General features: G+C 37.5%; 1 protein-coding gene across 8 annotated transcripts in view; it reads right to left on the bottom strand.

Annotated features, from left to right (window-relative positions):
* Positions 1-19717, bottom strand: part of CR1 (complement C3b/C4b receptor 1 (Knops blood group)) — a 130654-nt gene that overhangs the window by 82740 nt on the left and 28197 nt on the right. For all 8 annotated transcript variants that reach the window (XR_010318748.1, XM_023548392.2, XM_023548391.2 and 5 more), the window contains exon 4: positions 17853-17938. Coding sequence is in view for 7 of the 8 variants with exons in the window: in XM_023548392.2 (XP_023404160.2) it covers positions 17853-17938 (86 nt within the window). In the remaining variant the exon portion in view is untranslated. The remainder of the gene's footprint in view (positions 1-17852; positions 17939-19717) is intronic.

Here is a 19717-nt window from a genome sequence, read left to right on the forward strand (position 1 = left end):
ACTTGGGCAGACATAGCTGTGAAACGTGCTTGTCCGTCTTCCCACTCTTGCGTACTCTGTAATATTTCCTTAGACTTGCGCAGGCATTAGCTCTGGCAGCATGCTTGTCCACTTCTCAACTTTTGTCTTTTTGAATACATGCCGAATAAAACTTTCTTTTTGCTTTACTAAACTTTGTGATTTTCCCCCCTACAACACTTGTAAGAACAGAAACAAACAAACAAACAAACAAAAAAACACAGATATTACTAAATTTCATAGATTAGGTCTATCAAACTTTCAAGTAAAGACACTTCCAAATGTAATTTTAAATGTTTCGCAACATGTGAAAGAAAGTTCACCAACTCGTTTTTACCAAGCCTGAGCTATATACCATGACACAATACTCGTGCAAAAGTGATCATATTTTAGTCCACAAAAACCTCTCAGTATATTTGAAACACAGAGAGTAGCACTTAGCACACTGTATTACTATAACACCAAATAACTAGAGCTAAATGACCTTAACTCAAATCCCCAAAGATGTGAAACTGAAATGAAAATTCTAAGGAGGCTTCTGCTTCTGGTAATGGTGATCTTGATATTCAGATCAAATATTGCTCTACCCTACCCCCCACCCTACCACCACCACCTGAGAAACACTAGAAAGCTGGATAGAACATAAAAGATATCTATGAAAGCATTGGTGTAGTGGTTAAGTGCTACAGCTGCTAACCAAAGGGTCAGCAGTTCGAATCCGCTAGGCATTCCTTGGAAACCCTATCGGGCAGTTCCACTCTGTCCTATAGGGTCACTATGAGTCGGAATTGACTGGATGGCACTGGGTTTTAATGTTGTCCCTACTTTTTCTTCCATGATCTTTATTGTTTTAGATTTTATATTTAGGTCTTTGATCCATTTTGAGTTAGTTTTTGTGCATGGTGTGAGGTATGGGTCTTGTTTCATTTTTTTGCAGATGAATATCCAGTTATGCCAGCACCATTTCTTAAAGAGACTGTCTTTTCCCCATTTAACTGACTTTGGGCCTTTGTCAAATATCAACTGCTCATATGTGGATGGATTTATGTCTGGATTCTCAATTCTGTTCCATTGGTCTATGTATCTGCTGTTATACCAGTACCAGTCTGCTTTGACTACTGTGGTGGTATAAGTTCTAAAATCACGTAGAATGAGGCCTCCCACTTTGTTCTTCTTTTTTCAGTAATGCTTTACTTTCGTATGAAGTTGGTGATTTGTTTCTCCATCTTGTTAAAAAATGTCGTTGGAATTTGGATCGGAATTGCATTGTATCTATAGATAGATTTTGGTAGAATAGACATTTTTACAATGTTGAGTCTTCCTATCCATGAGCAAGGCATGTTTTTCCACTTATGTAGGTGTCTTTTGGTTTCTTGCAGTAGTGTCTTGTAGTTTTCTTTGTATAGGTCTTTTATACCTCTGGTAAGACTTGTTCCTAAGTATTTTTTCTTCTTGGGGGCTACTGTAAATGGTATTGATTTGGTGATTTCCTCTTCGATGTTCTTTTTGTTGGTGTAGAGGAATCCAACTGATTTTTGTATGTTTATCTTGTATCCTCATACTCTGCTGAACTCTTCTATAAGTTTCATTACTTTTCTTAAGGATTCTTCAGGGTTTTCTGTGTATAAAATCATATCATCTGCAAGTAGAGATGCTTTTACTTCATCATTACCAATCTGGATGCCCTTTAGTTCTTTATCTAGCCTAATTGCTCTGGCTAGGACCTCCAGCACAATGTTGAATAAGAGTGGTGATAAATGGCATCCTTGTCTGGTTCTCGATCTCAAAGAGAATGCTTTCAGACTCTCTCCATTTAAGATGATGTCGGTTGTTGGCTTTGTATAAGTGCCCTTTACTATGTTGAGGAATTTTCCTTCTATTCCTATTTCGCTGAGAGTTTTTGTCACGAATGGGTGTTGAACTTTGTCAAATGCCCTTTCTGCATCGATTGACAAGATGTGGTTCTTTCCTGTTGTTTTATTTATATGATAAACCCATTGCCATCAAGTCAATTCTGACTCATAGTGACCCTATAAGACAGAGTAGGCCTGCCTGATAGAGTTTCCAAGGAGCGCCTGGCTGTTTCCAACTGCCAACCTCTTGGTTAGCAGCCATAGCACTTCACCACTATCCCACCAGGGTTTCTAATTTATATAATGGATGATATTAATTATTTTTCTAATGTTGAACCATCCCTGCATACCTGGTATGAATCCCACTTGGTCATGGTGAATTATTTTTTTGATCTGTTGTTGAATTCTATTGGCTAGAATTTTGTTGAGGATTTTTGCATCTAAGTTCATGAAGGATACCAAACCAAAAACCAAACCCAGTGCTGTCGAATCAATTCCAACTCATAGCAACCCTATAGGACAGAGTAGAACTGCCCCACAGAGTTTCCAAGAAGTGCCTGGCAGATTGGAACTGCCAACCCTTTGGTTAGCAGCCGTAGCACTTAAACACCATGTCATCAGGGTTTCCTGTCATGAAGGATACAGGTCTGCAATTTTCTTTTTTTTGTGGTGTCTTTACCTGGTTTTGGTATCAGGGATACACTGGCTTCATAGAATGAGTTTGGGAGTATTCCATACTTTTTATGCTCTGAAATACCTTCAATAGTAGTGGTGTTAACTCTTCTCTGAAAGGTTGGTGGAACTCTGAAATGAAGCCATCTGGGCCAGGGCTTTTTTTTGTTTGGAGTTTTTCAGTTGTGTTTTCAATCTCTTCTTTTGTTATGGGTTTATTTAGTTGTTCCACCTCTCTTTGTGTTAGTTTAGGCACATCATGTTTTTCTAGAAATTCATCCATTTTTTCTAGGTTTTCAAATTTCTTAGAGTACAATTTTTTTGTACTCTGTTGTTATTATTCAGTTTCCAAGTGTATGATTTCTTTTCCCTGCTTTTTCTGTTATTGATTTCTACTTTTATGGCCTTACGGTCAGAGAAGATGCTGTGTAATATTTTTATTTTTTGGATTCTGCTAAGGCTTGCTTTATGACCTAAATATGTGGTCTATTCTAGAGAGTGTTTCATGTGCACTAGAAAAGAAAGTATACTTGGCTGCTATTTGGTAGAGTGCTCTGTATATGTCTATGGGTCAAGTTAGTTGACTGTGGCATTTAGATCTTCCGTGTCTTTATTGAGCTTCTTTCTGGATGGTCTGTCCTTTGCTGAAAGCTGTGTGTTGAAGGCTCCTACTATAATTGTGTAGCTGCCTATCTCACTTTTCAATGCTGTTAGAGTTTGTTTTATGTATCTTGCAGCCCTGTCAGGGAGTGCATAACTATTTAATATGGCTATATCCTCCTGGTATATTGTCCCTTTAACCATTATATAGTGGCCTTCTTTATCCTTTGTGGTAGATTTAACTTTAAAATCTATTTTGTCAGAAATTAGTATTGCCATTCCTGCTCTTTTTTTGATTGTTGTTTGTTGATAAAATTTTTTTTCCCCATCCTTTGAGTTTTAGTTTGTTTGTGTCTCTAAGTCTAAGGTGTGTCTCTTGTAGGCAGCATATAGACAATTTGTGATTTTTTATCCATTCTGACACTCTCTGTCTCTTTATTGGTGCTTTTAGTCCATTTCCATTCAGTGTAATTATGGATAGGTATTTTTTTATGAGTTTAGTACTGTCATTTTGAAGTCTTTTTTTGTGTGTTGTTGACAGTTTCTTTTTCCCACTTAATTTTTTGATCTGAGTAGTTTATCTTTATATATTGTCCTTTTATTGATTGTTGTTGATTATGTTTCTGCTGAATCTTTGTTTCTTTTATTTTGATGAGTAGGATTGTTAGTCTCCTTTGTGGTTACCTTAATATTAGCTCCTATTTTTCTAAGTTTAAACCTAACTTTTCTTTCTTTATATTGCTTTGTCTTCCTCTCCATATGAAAGATCTGTGAGTATATTTCTCAGTCCCTCTTCGTTGTTTTAATGTTGTCTTCTCTTACATAATGTTATTGCTGTTTCCCTGTTTTGAGATTTTTTTTTTTTAATCTTGATTTATTTTTGTGATTTCCCCATCTGGGTTGATATCTGGTTGCTCTGTCCTGTGTTCTAGTCTTGGGTTTCTAACCAGAGAACTCCCTTTGGTATTTCTTGTAGTTTTGGTTTGGTTTTTATGAACTCCCTAAACTTCTGTTTATCTGAAAATGTCCCAATTTTGCCTTCATATTTGAGAGAGAGTTTTGCTGGATATATGATTCTTGGTTAACATTTTTTTTTCCTTCAATGCTTTATATAAGTCATCCCATTGCCTTCTCGCCTGCATGGTTTCTGCCAAGTAGTCTGAGCTTATTCTTATTGACTCTTCTTTGTAGGTGACTTTTCATTTATCCCTACCCACTACCATCACTGCTGTTTATCCCTAGCCACTCTTAAAAATCTCTCTTTATCTTTGGTTTTTGCAAGTTTGATTATAATATGTCTTGGTGACTTTCTTTTAACATCTACCTTATGTGCAGTTCGATGACCATCCTGGATAGATATCTTCTCATCTTTCACAATATCAGGGAAGTTTTCTGCCAACGAATCTTCAAAAATTCTTTCTGTATTTTCTGTTATCCCTCCCTGTTCTGGTATTGCAATCACTAGTAGGTTATTTCTCTTGATAGAATACCACATAATTCTTAGGTTTTTTTTTTTTTTTTAATTCTTTTATGTGATTTTTCTTCAAGTATGTTGGTGCCAAGTCTTTTGTGTTCAGTCTCAGTGGTTCTGGCTTCCACTTCCACGATTCTGCTCCTCTGACTTTCTATTAAGTTGTCTAATTTTGTAATTTTATTATCAATCTTCTGAATTTCTGATTGCTGTCTCTCTATGGATTCTTGCAGCTTATTAAATTTTTCTTTATGTTCTTGAATAACCTTTTTAATTTCTTCAACTGCTTTATCTGTGTGTCCTTGGCTTTTTCTGTGATTTGCCTGATCTCCTTCCTGATCTCGTTTGTGATGCCTTGAAGAGTTCTGTATATTAATCTTTTGTATTCTGCATCTGGCAATTCCAGGAAGGCACTTTCATCCAGAAGATCCCTTGATTCTTTGTTCTGAGAGCTTGTTGAAGCGATCATGGTCTGATCCTTTATATGATTTGATATTGACTGTTGTCTCCGAGCCATCTACAAGTTATTACATTAGTTTATTTTATCTTTGCTTACTGTATCCTAGCTCCTTGCTTTGTTTTGTTTCGATATGCTCAAACGGGTTGCTTGAGTGAGCTAGCTTGATTATTTTTGCCTTTGAAGCTGTAACGTCCTGTCACCAGATGGTTAAAGCTGTTATCAGGTATATGAGCCTAGGCATCCATGCACTTTTCTTGTATGGATTCAGCTCAGGTGTCCAGGTAGTTGGTTATCAGGCGTATGGTACAGGCTCTGTCCTACAGTCTTAGAGGGGTGGGGGTGATTGGTGTAGGTACAGATATTTGGTTGCAGCAGGGGGTCCCACTCTGAACAAGGCAGGGGGCTGACGACCATCCCCCAAGTGCCTGTGAGGAAAGTGGGCCCTTTTTCCCTACAGTGGACAGGTGTGTGGGTTCTGCAGATGGACCATGGGCACCCAATGCTTTTGGTTGTAAGAACTGGGAGGCATCAGTTATCCTTGGACTCCTGTTGTGGGTGGCTCAGTGATGTGAGTGAGCCACCAGTCCTTAGGCCCCTAATGTGGGTAGATGAGGACCCTGTTTAATAGGCAAAGTGGTGTCAAACACTAAACGCTCACCTCTCCATTGCACAGCTGAAACAGTTGCAGTCTGCCAACAAGGGCCTATTCTGAAACAGGCCCACAGAAGTGCATGCAGGCGGGAAAGGTTTTCAAAGTCCACAGAGCATTTATACCTGGATAGGAGCTGCTTCTCTCCTGAGCTCCCCAGATAACTGGAGTTGGTAGGTTTTTTTTTCCCCCAGTTGTGAATTTATTCCATCTCCAAGGCTGGGAGAATGGCTCAGGAAGCTCAGCAGGGCCAATCTGAGGCCCAGGGAAATGGACAGCCACTGAAGGTGGTTTGGGGGTGGGGGTGGGGTGTGGTAAAATATACGCAGGCACTTAGCTTTTGCTGACAGCACCATTATTCTTCAGTTCCAGAGCTGTGAGTAGGCTGTGTGGCTGGCTGTTTCTCCCTGAGGAAACTGTGGCTGAACACTACCACCAGCCCGCTGCAGTCACTCCTGGGCATGGTGCCTGAAGGTTTCCGGCGATTCACGTGTGGCAACACCTCTCCGTTTCTGAACTCTCTTTCCTTCCCCTGTCGCTCAGTCCAATTTCTAACTTTCCCTTTGATGTTCAGGGCTCCTAGCTTATCATAAATTTAATCATGTCACTCATTTTTTTGGTTCTTTTTTGTAAGTGGTATCACCGGAAGTGTCTGAATACTCCACCATCTTGGACCTGCCTCTGGCCAAAACATATTACAATCAAACATGCTAAAACCAAAGATAAAGAGAGAATTTTAAGAGCTGCTACTGATAAATGAAAAGTCATCTACAAAGGAGAGTCAATAAGACTAATCTCTGACTACGCAGCAGGAACTATGCAGGCAAGAAGGCAATGGGACGACATGTATAAAGCTTTGAAGGAAAAAAATTCCAAAAAAACTGACTCTCAAATATGATGGTGAAATTAGGGCATTTCTTTATAAACAGAAATTAGGGCATTTCTTTATAAACAGAAATTAGGGCATTTCTTTATAAACAGAATTTTAGGGAATTTGTAAAAAACAAACCAAAATTACAAGAAATACTAAAGTGAGTCCTTCAGTTTGAAAATCAATAACATCAGATAACAACTCGAGACTAGAACACAGGACAGAGCAGAGAGATATCAGCCCAGATAGGGAAGGTACAAAAATAAATCAAAGCTAAAACACTAAAAATAGGGAAATGGAGATGTCAGTATGTAAAAGATGACAACATTACAACAAAAAAGAGGGACTAAATAATGTAGCCATAGATCTTTCACATGGCGAGAAAGCCAAGGTGATATAAAGAAATAAAAGATTGGTTTAACTTAGAAAAATAGGGGTACATATTAAGGTAACCACAAAGGAAAATAACAATCCCACACGTCAAAATAAAAAACAAGAAAAACATAAAGACTCAGCAAATACAAAATCAACAACAGTGAAAAAGGTGAAAAAATCTATAAAGAAAAATGACCCAGCACAGAAAATTAAGTGGAACAAAGAAACTGTCAACAACCCACACAAAAAAGACATCAAAATGACAGCACTAAACTCATAAAAAAAAAAAAAAAAAAACTCATACCTACCCGTAATTATGCCAAATGTAAATGGACTAAATGCACCAATAAAGAGACAGAGAGTGGCAAAATGGATAAAAAAAAAAAAAAAAAAAAGATCCGTCTATATGCTGCCTATGAGAAACACACCTTAGAATTAAAGATGCAAAAAACTAAAAGTCAAAGTATGGAAAGATATATATCAAGCAAAGAACAATAAAAAAAAAAAGAGCAAGAGTAGCAATTTTAGTCTCCAATAAAATAGGCTTTAAATTTAAATCCACTACAAAGGATAAGGAAGGCCACTGTATTAAAACAAAAGGGTCAATAGACCAGGAGGACATAACCATAATAAATATTTATGTACCCAATGACATGGCTCCAAAGTACATAAAACAAACTCTAATTGATCTGAAAAGAGAAATAGACAGCTCTACAATAATAGTGGAAGACTTCAACATACCACTTTCAGTGAAGGACAGAACATCTAGAAAGAAGCTCAATAAAGACACAGAAGATCTAAATGCCACAATCAACCAATTTGATCTCATAGACATATACAGGACACTCCGCCCAAAAGCAGCCAAATAGACTTCTTTTCCAATGCACATGGAACATTCTCCAGAATAGACCACATATTAGAGCACAAAGCAAGCCTTAACAAAATTGAAAGCATCGAAATATCATGAAGCATCTTTTTTGACTATGAAGTCATAAAAGTAAAAATTAATAACAGAAAAACCAAAGAGAAAGAAATTAAATACATGGAAACTGATCAATACCTTGCCCAAATACTGCTGAGTTATAGAATAAACCAAGGATGGAATAAAGAAATTCACAGAATCAAATGAGAATGAAAACACACCCTATCAGAACCTTTGGGACACAGCAAAAGCAGTACTCACTGGTCAGTGTATAGTAATAAACACACACATCCAAAAAGAAAAAGGGGCAAAAATCAAAGTATTAAGCCTACAACTCAAAAAAGTAGAAAGTCAGCAGCAAAAGAAGCCCTCAGCGACCAGAAGAAAGCAAATGATAAAAATTAGAGCAGAATTAAATAAAATAGAGACTAGAAAAGCAACTGAAAGAGTTACAAGACCAAAACCTGGTTCTTTGAAAAGATCAACAAAATCAGTAAACCATTGGCCAAACTGACCAAAGAAAAACAGGAGAGGAAGCAAATAACCCCAATAAAAAATGAGATGGGCGATATCACAACAGGCCCAGCTGAAATTAAAAGAATCATAAAAGAATACTAGGAAAAATTGTACTCCAACAAGAGGAAATGGACAAATTTCTAGAAACTCACTACCTACCTAAACTCACACAAAGAAAGGGAGAACAACTAAATAAACCCATAACAAAAGAAGAGATTGAAAAGGTAATTAAAAACCTCCTAACAAAAGAAAGCCCTGGCCCTGACGGCTTCACTGCAGAAGTCTACCAAACTTTCAGAGAAGAGTTAACACCACTACTACTAAAGGTATTTCAGAGCATAGAAAAGGACAGAATACTCCCAAAACTCATTCTATGAAGCCAGCAGAACCCTGATACCAAAATGTGATAAAGACATCACAAAAAAAGAAAACTACAGAAATTATCCCTCATGAACATAGAAGTAAAAATCCTCAACAAAATTCTAGCCAATAGAACTCAACAACATATCAAAAAAATAATTCACCATGACCAAGTAGGATTCATATCAGTTATGCAGGGATGGTTCAACATTAGAAAAACAATCAATGTAATCCATCCCATAAATAAAAGACAAGAACTACATGACCTTATGAATTGATACAGAAAAGGCATTTGACAAAGTCCAACACCATTCATGATAAAAACACTCAGCAAAATAGGAATAGAAGGGAAATTCCTCAACATAATAAAGGGCATTTATACAAAGCCAACAGCCAACATCACCCTAAATGGAGAGTCTGAAAGAATTCCCCTTTAGGTTTGGAACCAGACAAGGATGCCCTTTATCACCACTCTTATTCAACATTGTGCTGGAGGTCCTAGGCAGAGCAATTAGACTGGGAAAGAAATAGAGGGCATCCAAATTGGCAAGGAAGAAGCAAAAATATTCTTATTTGTGGATAATATGATCTTATAAACAGAAAACCCCAAAGAATCCACAAGAAAACTACTGGAACTAATAGAAGAGTTCAACAAAGTGTTAGAGTATAAGAAAAACACACAAAAATTAGTTGGATTCCTCTATACCAATGAAGACAGCTTTGAAGAGGAAATTACCAAATAAATACCATTTACAATAGCCCCCATGAAGATAAAATACTTAGGAATAAATCTAACCAGAGACATAAAAGACCTATACAAAGAAAACTACAAGGCACTACTGCAAGAAACCAAAAGAGACCTACATAAGTTAAAAAACATACCTTGCTCATGAATAGGAAGACTCAATATTGTGAAAATGTCACTTTTACCCAAAACTATCTACAAATACAATGCAATCTCGATCCAGATCTCAACTACAGTTTTTAATGAGATGGAGAAACAAATTATCAACTTCATATGGAAAGGAAAGAAGCCCCTGATAAGTAAAGCATTATTGAAGAAGAAGAACAAAGTGGGAGGCCTCATACTACCTGATTTTGGAACCTATTATACTGCCATGGTTGTCAAAACAGCCTGGTACTGGTACAATTACCGATACATAAACCAAAGGAACAGGATTGAGAATCCACATAAATTCATCCACCTATGAGCAGCCGATATTTGACAAAGGCCCAAAGTCCGTTAAATGGGGAAAAGACAGTCTCCTTAACAAATGGTACTGGTATAACTTGATATCCATCTTTAAAAAAAAAAAATGAAACAAAACACATACCTTACACCATGCACAAAAGCTAACTCAAAATGGATCGAAGACCTAAATATAAAATCTAAAATGATAAAGATCATGGAAGAAAAAGTAGGGACAACATTAGGAGCCCTAACACGTCACATAAAGAGTATACAAAACATTACTAACAATGCACAAACACCAGAAAAGAAACTAGATACCTGGGAGCTCCTAAAAATCCAACACTATGCTCATCAAAAGACTTCACTAAAAGAGTAAAAAGATCACCTACAGACTAGGAAAAAAATTTGGCTATGACAAAGCCGGTCAGGGTCTAGTCTCTAAAATCTACAAGATATTGCAAAACCTCAACAACAAAAAGACAAATAACCCACTTAAGAAATGGGCAAAGGATATGAACAGGCACTTCACCAAAGAAAACATACAGGTAGCTAACAGAAACATGAGGAAATGCTCACATCATTAGGCATTAGAGAAATGCAATCAAAACAACAATGAGATACCATCTCACCCCAACAAGGTTAGTGTTAATCCAAAAAACACAAAATAATAAATGTTGGAGAGGTTGTGGAGAGACTAGAACACTTATACACTCTTGGTGGGAATGTAGAATGGTATAACCACTTTGGAAATTGATTTGTCACTTGATCCAGCAATCCCACTCCTTGGAATATATCCTAGAGAAAGAAGAGCTGTCATACGAATAGATATATGCACATTCATGTTCACTGCAGCACTGTTCACAATAGCAAAAAATGGAAACAACCTAGGCGTCCATCAACAGATGAATTGATAAATCATTGTATATTCACAAAATGCAATACTATGCAACAATAAAGAACAATGATGAATCTGTGAAACATAGCATGGACAAATCTGGAAGGCATTTTGCTGAGTGAATTAGTTGCAAAAGGATAAATATTGTATGAGGCCACTATTATAAGAACTCAAGAAGAGGTTTAAATACAGAAGAAAATATTCTTTGATGGTTACGAGGGTATAATGGTGGGAGGGAGAGAGAGGGCTTTCACTAAGTAGATAGTAGTTGGTGGGACACCATGGGAGAGCCTGTACAGGGGAGTCCATGAAAGGACATAAGGTTCTCTCCATCTTCGCCTAGGCAAAGCCAAACCCCATGCTAATGTCTGCATATACGGCCAGTAAATCGTCCCCCTCCCCCCATGCGTGTGCATTGATCTGTAGAGTCTAAGCTGTCCCAGACTTCTTGTAGAAGGGCGAAGGAAACCAATCCCAGAATTACACTCAGGGCTACAGCCCAAACCTCAGAAGACAGAGGGAGTCTAACACACTATAAAATTCATCCACTTCAGGGAGAATCACCCATAGACTTAATCAACCAGAAAAAAGAAAAACCTCAAACAGAATACCTGACTCAGCACTGAAAAAACCTAAGGACAAGAGTACCCTGTACTGGTTCTTAGGAGAAGATAAAAGTACCAAACACAACCCACTGCCACTGAGTTGATTCTGACTCATAGCAACCCTGTAGGAGAAGATGCTACATGCCACTGAGTCGGTTCTGACTCATAGCAACCCTCAGGGTAGAGTAGAACTGTCCCACAGGGTTTCCAAAGAGCAGCTGGTGAATTCAAACTGCCGAGCTTTTGGTTAGCAGCTGTATCTCTTAAAGCTAAATCTAACAAGTACAACTCCTTTGAAAATCAGAAAACTTAGAATTAAAAATATATAAATAAAAAGATATTAAAATGTCCCATGTTCAACAAAAAAAAATAGTAAAATATACAGAATCACTAGAGAAGAAGGATCAATCAAAAGGAAAACATGAAGAAGAGGAAATTTTCACTATGGAGGCCAGACTAATGCAAAGACTTGATAATTTTCAGAGTTGGTGCTAAATATGTTTAAAAAAAGCCAAAAAGCACACAGAAAACAAACTAGTGGAGATCAGGAAACACATGGAAGAACAAAATGAGAGACTCAACGAGGAAATCGACATCAATAAAACCAAAGAGAACTACTGGAACTGAATAAAGCAACAGATTTGAAAAAAAGCAAGAGAAACACTGAACAATAGAGTCAAATAAACAGAAGATAGAATAAATGAACTAGAAGACAAAATAACTGATCTATTAAGTCTTTAGAGAAATAAGAGAAAAGAACAAAGAGAGGTGAACAAACCAAAAGGGAATATGGGATTCAATTAAAGAATCTAACATTAGAATTATTTGGAATCCCAGAGCACCATGACAACGATAAAGGCATAGAGATGATTTTCCAAGAGATAAGTAGAGAAAATTTCCCAGATCTGAACAGAGAAACAAGCCTACATATATAGGGAACTAAGTGAACGCAATTAGAAGAGATGCAAAAAGATCAACTCTGCACCACATCTTAATAAAATTCTCGAAAACCGAAGACAAGGAGAGAATTCTGGAAGCAGCAAGAGAAAAATGCAATATGACATACAAAGGGGCTTTCATAAGAATTAGTGTGGATTTCTCCCCAGAAACTCTAGAAGTCAGAAGATGATGGAGTGACATATATAAAATGCTGAACTACAACAATTGCCAACTAAGAATTCTTTACCCAGCAAAGCTGTCATTCAAAAATGAGGAGGTAATCAAGATATTCTCAAACAGAAGCTCCGGAAATTTGCCACTACCAGACCAGCTCTGCAAGTATTACTCAACGGAGTACTCCAAACGGGAAAGGAAGGGCATTAGATGAATACTCACATCTATACGTGGGAAAAAAATAAAAAAATAAGAGAGAGAGATCTCCAAAAAGCGCAACAACACAGGCAATAAGTACCAAGCATATGATATTTTCAGGGAATAAACTCAATAATTAAACCCCACAAATAATATAACATCAAGTTTGTAAGAAATAAGTACAGAGTAAACTTATCAAATATAAGTTGTATATTGATGTTAATGGAGACACGCCATCAGAAATGGGGGAGGGAGGAGCATATCAGGAGTGGATTTATTATTTTAAGATTGTATGTTAACTGTTGTTCATGTGTTAAAAGTTGTTGCAACTGTAAGTTGTATAATGTAACATATGTGGTAACCACTAGGAAATCACCAAGAAGAAATGTCAGAAGAGAAGTAGCAAAATTGCTCATCACAAGAAAGCAGCTAAATACAAAAAAATAGAAAAATTAGAATAAAAAATAAAGAAGATACGAAAACAGGAAAAAATAGCAAAATGAATGAGGTATATACTTCATTTTCAGTAATGACCTTAAATATAAGCCTAAACGCCCCACATAAAAGGTACAGAGTGACAGAATGGGTAAAAAAAAACCATGATCCATCGTTTTGCTATCTACAAGAAATACACATTAGACATAAGGGCACAGACAGACTAAAAATAAAAGGATAGAGAAAAATATCCTACATAACCAATAACAGAAAAAGAGCATGGGTGGCTTTACTGAAATCAGATAAAATAGTGTACTTTTATGCAAATAACGCACACTTTCTGGGCTTGTTTACTGGCAGTGTCCTCCCTCCCAGACGTATTTGCATAGGTGCCACTATGGCAGTTTTCTTCTTTTACATGTTTTGCTAAAGAAAAATCAGCACAGCATGCTACATTGGTTTATTCCAAGAATGTAAAATTGTAATTTAAAGCCAGTTTGCCTTCTAAAAATCAAAGTAATTGTCATGGATTAAATAATGCTCCCCCCCAAAATGTGTGCATTAACTTGGTTAGGCCATAATTCCCAGTATTCTGTGGCAGTCTTCCATTTTGTGATTGTAATTTTATGTTAAAGAGGATTAGGGTGAGGTTGTAACACCACCCTTACCCAAGTCACCTCCCTGATGCAATCTAAAGGGAGTTTCCCTGGGGTGTGGCCTGAACCCTATTTTATCTCTGGAGATAAAAGGACAGGGAAGCAAGCAGAGAGTTGGGGACCTCATACCACCAAGAAAGCAGCAGCAGGAGTGGAGTGTGTCCTTTGGACACAGGGTCCCTGGGCCTGAGAAGCTCCTTGACCAGGAGACGATTGAGGACAAAGACTTTCCTCCAGAGCTGAGAGAGAGAGAAAGGCTTCCCCCTGGAGCAAAAGCCCTGAATTTGGACTTTTAGCCTACTTTACTGTGAGGAAATAAACTTCTCTTTGTTAAAGCCATCCACTTGTGGTATTTCTGTCATGGCAGCACTAGATGACTAAGACAGTAATTCACTACATTGAAAAAATAAAGGTGAAACAGATATGATTATTTCAACATATGTAGCCAAAGTACTTGATAAATTTCAACATGCATTAATGATTAAAAAAAAAAAAGTTTAGGAATTCGGGATATAAGAAAACTTCCCTAACCTGGGGGAAAAAAATCTATGGCAAACACCAGATTCAATGGTGAAATATTTCAATTTTTCCCTTTGAGATGGAGAACCCCCACCAGTCCTGCCACCACCGGTGTTCAGCGTTATACTGTTGGTCCCAGCCAGTGTAATAAAGCAAGGGAAAAAAGTTATTAACTGTGTGGTGGTTTTGTATGCTGTTGCCTTGGTTAAGTTGAAACTGAGTTTCCCAGACTCAGTTCCTTGTATAGTTCTGGGTTAAGAGCTGGAACAAGAGAAATTGGCATGGGATTTGGGAGGCAGAAGTGAAAACAGCAGCCATTCCATTCAGAAGGTCATCATTGCTGGAAGTGACGAGAGACAGATACAGAGATGCTGCCGGTTTCAGTTTGTCCTTGCTTTCCTTCCCTCTATCAAGCTATCCTTCTCATGTGCTGGTCCTCCTTGGCAATGGTGATCCCAGCCCACCCCCAGAAGCTTCACTCAGAGAAGCAGCAGCCACGAACAGTTAACCATCTTCTTCACTTTTTTTTCCATATATCATGAATTGCTAAGTATTTCTGTCATTAGTGCATGCTGAAGTTTATCAGTGTCTACACCAGCCTTCTTGACAGTTCTTTTCCAGCGGTCACATGTCCCTAGTTTCCTGAAAGCTCAGACTCATTTCTGCCTGTGCCAACGTGGGCTAGTTAGTGACTTTTCTCTGATCTTTTTAGACCAGCTCTTCCTATAACTGGGTAAGGTCTAATTCTTGTAATAAATCTTTTATTTCATAATATTGATAGTAGTTCTGTTTTCCTGATTGGACCAAAATTTATCCTAGGGTATCAGAACCTTAATGACGGGAATTTGGGATTGGTGCTCTAATGTGATTAGATTAAGGGCATTCTTGTTAATGCTTCCAATAAACAAGGCACACAAATAGTCCATGCAGATAATGACGAAAAAGTAAACCAAATTCTAACCTGTAGACACCTGTAATCAATAGTGACCAAGTAGTTACTGCCATAGAACATTTTAGGGAAGGTGTATAATGGACTGGCTGCTTGCTTCTAAGTATCCTGGAGAATTTAGAGAGAGAAAAAAAAGATGAATTCAGGATTTTAAATTCCTGCTTAATATCTGGATCTGAAACCTTCTATGTCTGTCCTAAAAGAAACACATCCTGTAGCCACAGGGCCAAGATTTCTTTTAAAAACAAACCCAACGTGAATTGGATTCACAACCTCACAGGATCTCTTACGTTAAAGTTGGGGCACTGATGGGGAAGAAGTGGACCCTGACAACAGGAAAGAGAACATATGGACAGAATCTAATGAAGCAGAATACTTTGAACCCTGAAATTCTGCAGAACCTCCTTTACTAACAGATAAGCAGTACTTCCTTCCTTGTCTGAGGAGATAAGCCTCCCCTTGCCTCAAGAAACTATAATGGCCTCCCCTTAGGTAGTTGCCCTGAAACGGTTGCTAGAGAAAATATGGGATGCCCAGTTAAATTTGAATATCAGATAAACAACAAAAAATTTCTTAGCGTAAGTGTGTCCCAAATATTGCGTGGCACATATTTACACTAGAAAGTTCTTTGTTGCTTATCTGAACTTCAGATTTAACTAGCATCCTGTATATTTATTTGTTAAATCTTACAGCCCTACTTGGTGGTATTCATTACGGTGGGATAAATTAGGACCAATAACTCAGGATCTACCCTCACCACCTCTGAAGTCTTTTAACTAGACTTAAGTCCCAGCAGGCCCTGGGGTGGGGTGGGGCAAAAGCTAGGCAAGTGAGGATATGAAAGACACACCAAAGGGATTCAACATGTAAATTTGAGCTCTAACAGTATGTTTAGTTGGTTGACTGAAACCTGCATACAAAGGTTGCGTATAGGAAATGAAGTTGAAAGGCCAGAACTTCCTTAGTGTACCACAGAGGAAGAAATACTATAGCTTAGAGAGGTTGGAATGAAGGGCTGCTCACCCACTTCCTAACTATGTCCACTGGCAGGGTGTTTGGAAGATAGGACCTTCACCCAAGGCTTTGAGTGACTCAAGAAGGGCGTTTCGGCACCATTGAAGAGCTCTGTGATGGCTATTCTCCGTAGGCCGGGAATGACCCTGGGAGTTGTTGCCACTGAAATGGGCCCCTGGAATTCAATGAGGATGATGGGATCTCAGGGTGGTAGGGGACAAGTGGGAGCACTTAATCACCAGAGACAGGATGAATTATCATAATGGTGAGCAGAGCTGAAGTGACAATCAGAATGATTTGACTGCCAAGATCTTTGGTTTGATTAGGGTGTCTCTAAAACCGAAGAAGATGGGTAGCTGACTAAAGTTTTGTTTGATATTCTTGAAGATAAATCATGGTCTAGGTCTGAAGAAAAGATCTAGGTCTGGTGAAGAATTCTGACTTGAATTCCTGCAAAAAACCATCAAGGTTCCTCAACCAATCCTCAGACTTGAACAGACTAGATCTCCTTGAATGAACGGGAAATTGGATCTTTGTGAGGAAGAACCACATAACATAGCCTTCCCTAAAGGGACATGTAACCATTTATAAGTGTTTGGATATGAAAATGTTACAGAACTAGTAATAGAGATTAAAAAATAGATATAAGTGTAGACGTTTTCTACAGCTTAATAAAATGAGATTTTGCCAAATGTGTTGTTTTGTCATCTGATTTTTTCACATAAAATATATAGAATAAACATCTTTATATATCATTAAGTGTTTCCTGTTTTTTTTTTTTTTTAATGTCCGAATAACATTTCAGTGTAAAGATATACTTCTAATTCTGCATGGCTATTTTATGTTTCTTAGGAAATTCTTTATGGTCATTTTTAACATGTCTCATTCCTTCTAGTAGATTATTTCTAAACCATACTTTGAAATGTATAATACATTAAGACTACTCAAAACTGTTTACTGTTAAAAGAATGCTGCAATGTAAAGTTTATAGTGAACTCCTTGCAAAAATCTGTGTTTATTTCCAAAGTATAAATTCCAAGATGTGGATCAAAATATACGCCCATTTTTGAGGCTTATAGGACACAGTGCCTTTCAAGAGGGTCTGTTGTCTATTTCACTTTTCACCAGAGGTACCTGTGTGTGCTGATTCGTCTGCACCTTCACAAAAGATGGATAGGATCACTTTTGAAAATCTTTGCTAAGTTGCCAAGCAGAATAATTCTACTGGGGGTGGTAGAGCCAATACAATTGCATGTCAGTGGAAGTGAGAATGAAGTGTGAAGGCTTTTATGAATTTAAGTCTCCAGATTCAGAAAAGTTATATCCCAGGATGAGAAATAACTTAAGGAAACAATTGCCTGAACACTGGAAGTATTTTTGGGAACATTACAGCTGTCTTCAGCTATCTGAAGGAAGAAATGCACAAAAGGAATTTGATTAAGATTTTTGTAATTTCAGGGGAAATAGAATCTATTGGTAAAGATAATGGGAAGGAATATGTCAACTCACGCTCACAAATAGGTGCCTCCTTCTCCCACAGGACAGTGTGGCCTGAGACGATACATGTATTAGAGGAGTGACCAATGAGTCGGAACCTAGACGCAAAGAAAATGAAAGGTTATATTCTAAGGGTGTTTCTAATCTCCCATTTAAAATAAGAGATCACAATCTTGGAGAATTCTGAAGGACAGTTTCCACTTGGCAAAGTCCTATCACTTTCTCAAGTTTCATATCCTTTTTTAGGCTTTTTGAGTTTCTTCTTCATGCCTTCTTGACTGGATGAGATCTTGTTTATTACATTAAGGCACATTTTTATATCATTCTAAAGTATATTATAGTTGTATGTATAACTTGTATGTCGTAGGTATACGTGTATGTTCCCTTTATAGGTATTTTATGCCTTGTGAGTATTAATTTGTGAATAAATGTATGAGTGAATGCTTTTACCAGTTCATCAAACTAGAATCCAAAGCAATCCAAGCTGATCAAAAATAGCTGAACACGTATCTCATACTAAAAATGTTAAAGGCAACAGTTCTCAATTAGATGAGATCTTTCTTCTTTATTACCTTAAGGTACATTTTTATATCATTCCAAGGTAAATAATAGTAATTTCACACAAGTTTCACTTCTTTAAAGCATTATAAGCTTCTTGAGTGCAGGGAATTTGTCATGCACATGTCTGTATCCTGTGTGTGTTGTATGTATGTGTTGCATGTATACATACACAAACTGTTGAAGTGTGCCATAAAACTTGGAAAATTCATGACATTTATTTTTACTTCAACTGAGATTCTACAGTGCTGGGCTGAACTGGTGCAGAGTAGGACCAATCTTGATACTACTCCAAATTAAGAGGAATAAAGTAATGCCAAATAATAGTCATATGTTTACTGGTGCAGCTAAGAACTTTGTCTTCAGAATATGTAAGAAAATATGGCACCGCAAGCTTTACTCAAACAGCAGGATAGTGCCAAATACAGATCAAATGAATAGGGAGGTAACAGTAGATGTTTCTGAAGAAACTTGAAGTACTGTTATGTTGTAGTAGTGGTTGTCTTGTAATTACTAATGCCTTTAGTAGTCTTTTCAGTTTTTTAAAAAAACGGTATGTTGTTTTTAGGTGACGTTGAGTCGATTCTGACTTATAGGAACCCCATATGCAGAGTAGAACTGCCCTATAAGGTTTTCTTGGCTGTGATGTTTATGGAAGCAGATCGCCAGGTCTTTCTCCTGCAGAGGTGCTGGGTGGGTTTGAACCACCAACCTTTCGGTTACCAGCTGAGCCCTTAACCATTGTGACACCAGGGCTCCTTCCTTCCAGTGTACCACCCAGAATTAAAATATCCTCAATTGTGCTGGAACACACATGCAGACAGAAACTAATGGAATAAAGAAAGGCTGCATGCAGTCTTTCCACTACAGGTGTATCTCCTTCTGCCTTTTTGCCTTCAGAGCAGAGGATCATGGAGATCTCTCTGGCTTTTGATATTACAGAAGGTATTTCTTAAAGTGCTCTTTGTGATTTTCTAACCATAACTGAGGCAAGTTTTGAGTTAGCAATTTTTCTCCATATACAATTGTCTTGTGTTTCAGTAATGAACACATCATGAATCAAAAGATATTTTTGTATTCACTGGTCAAGGGGACCCAGACAGAAGAATGTTTTAATTTATTAAACTTGTATCCTAAAGTTGAATAAAGTAATTGAACAAATAATGGTTAGATGTCTTTTCTGCCAGGGTGTTTAAGAGAAAATAAGGCAAAGAGTTAAGACCCATGCTACTTAATTTTAACTATGTTGAGGGAGAGGAACCAGAAATTGTTATATACATTTTCACAGTTGAAGTCTTTACATCCCACCCTACTTTTCT

The sequence above is a fragment of the Loxodonta africana genome, chromosome 20 (assembly GCF_030014295.1).
Source record: "Loxodonta africana isolate mLoxAfr1 chromosome 20, mLoxAfr1.hap2, whole genome shotgun sequence".
Taxonomy (NCBI): domain Eukaryota; kingdom Metazoa; phylum Chordata; class Mammalia; order Proboscidea; family Elephantidae; genus Loxodonta; species Loxodonta africana.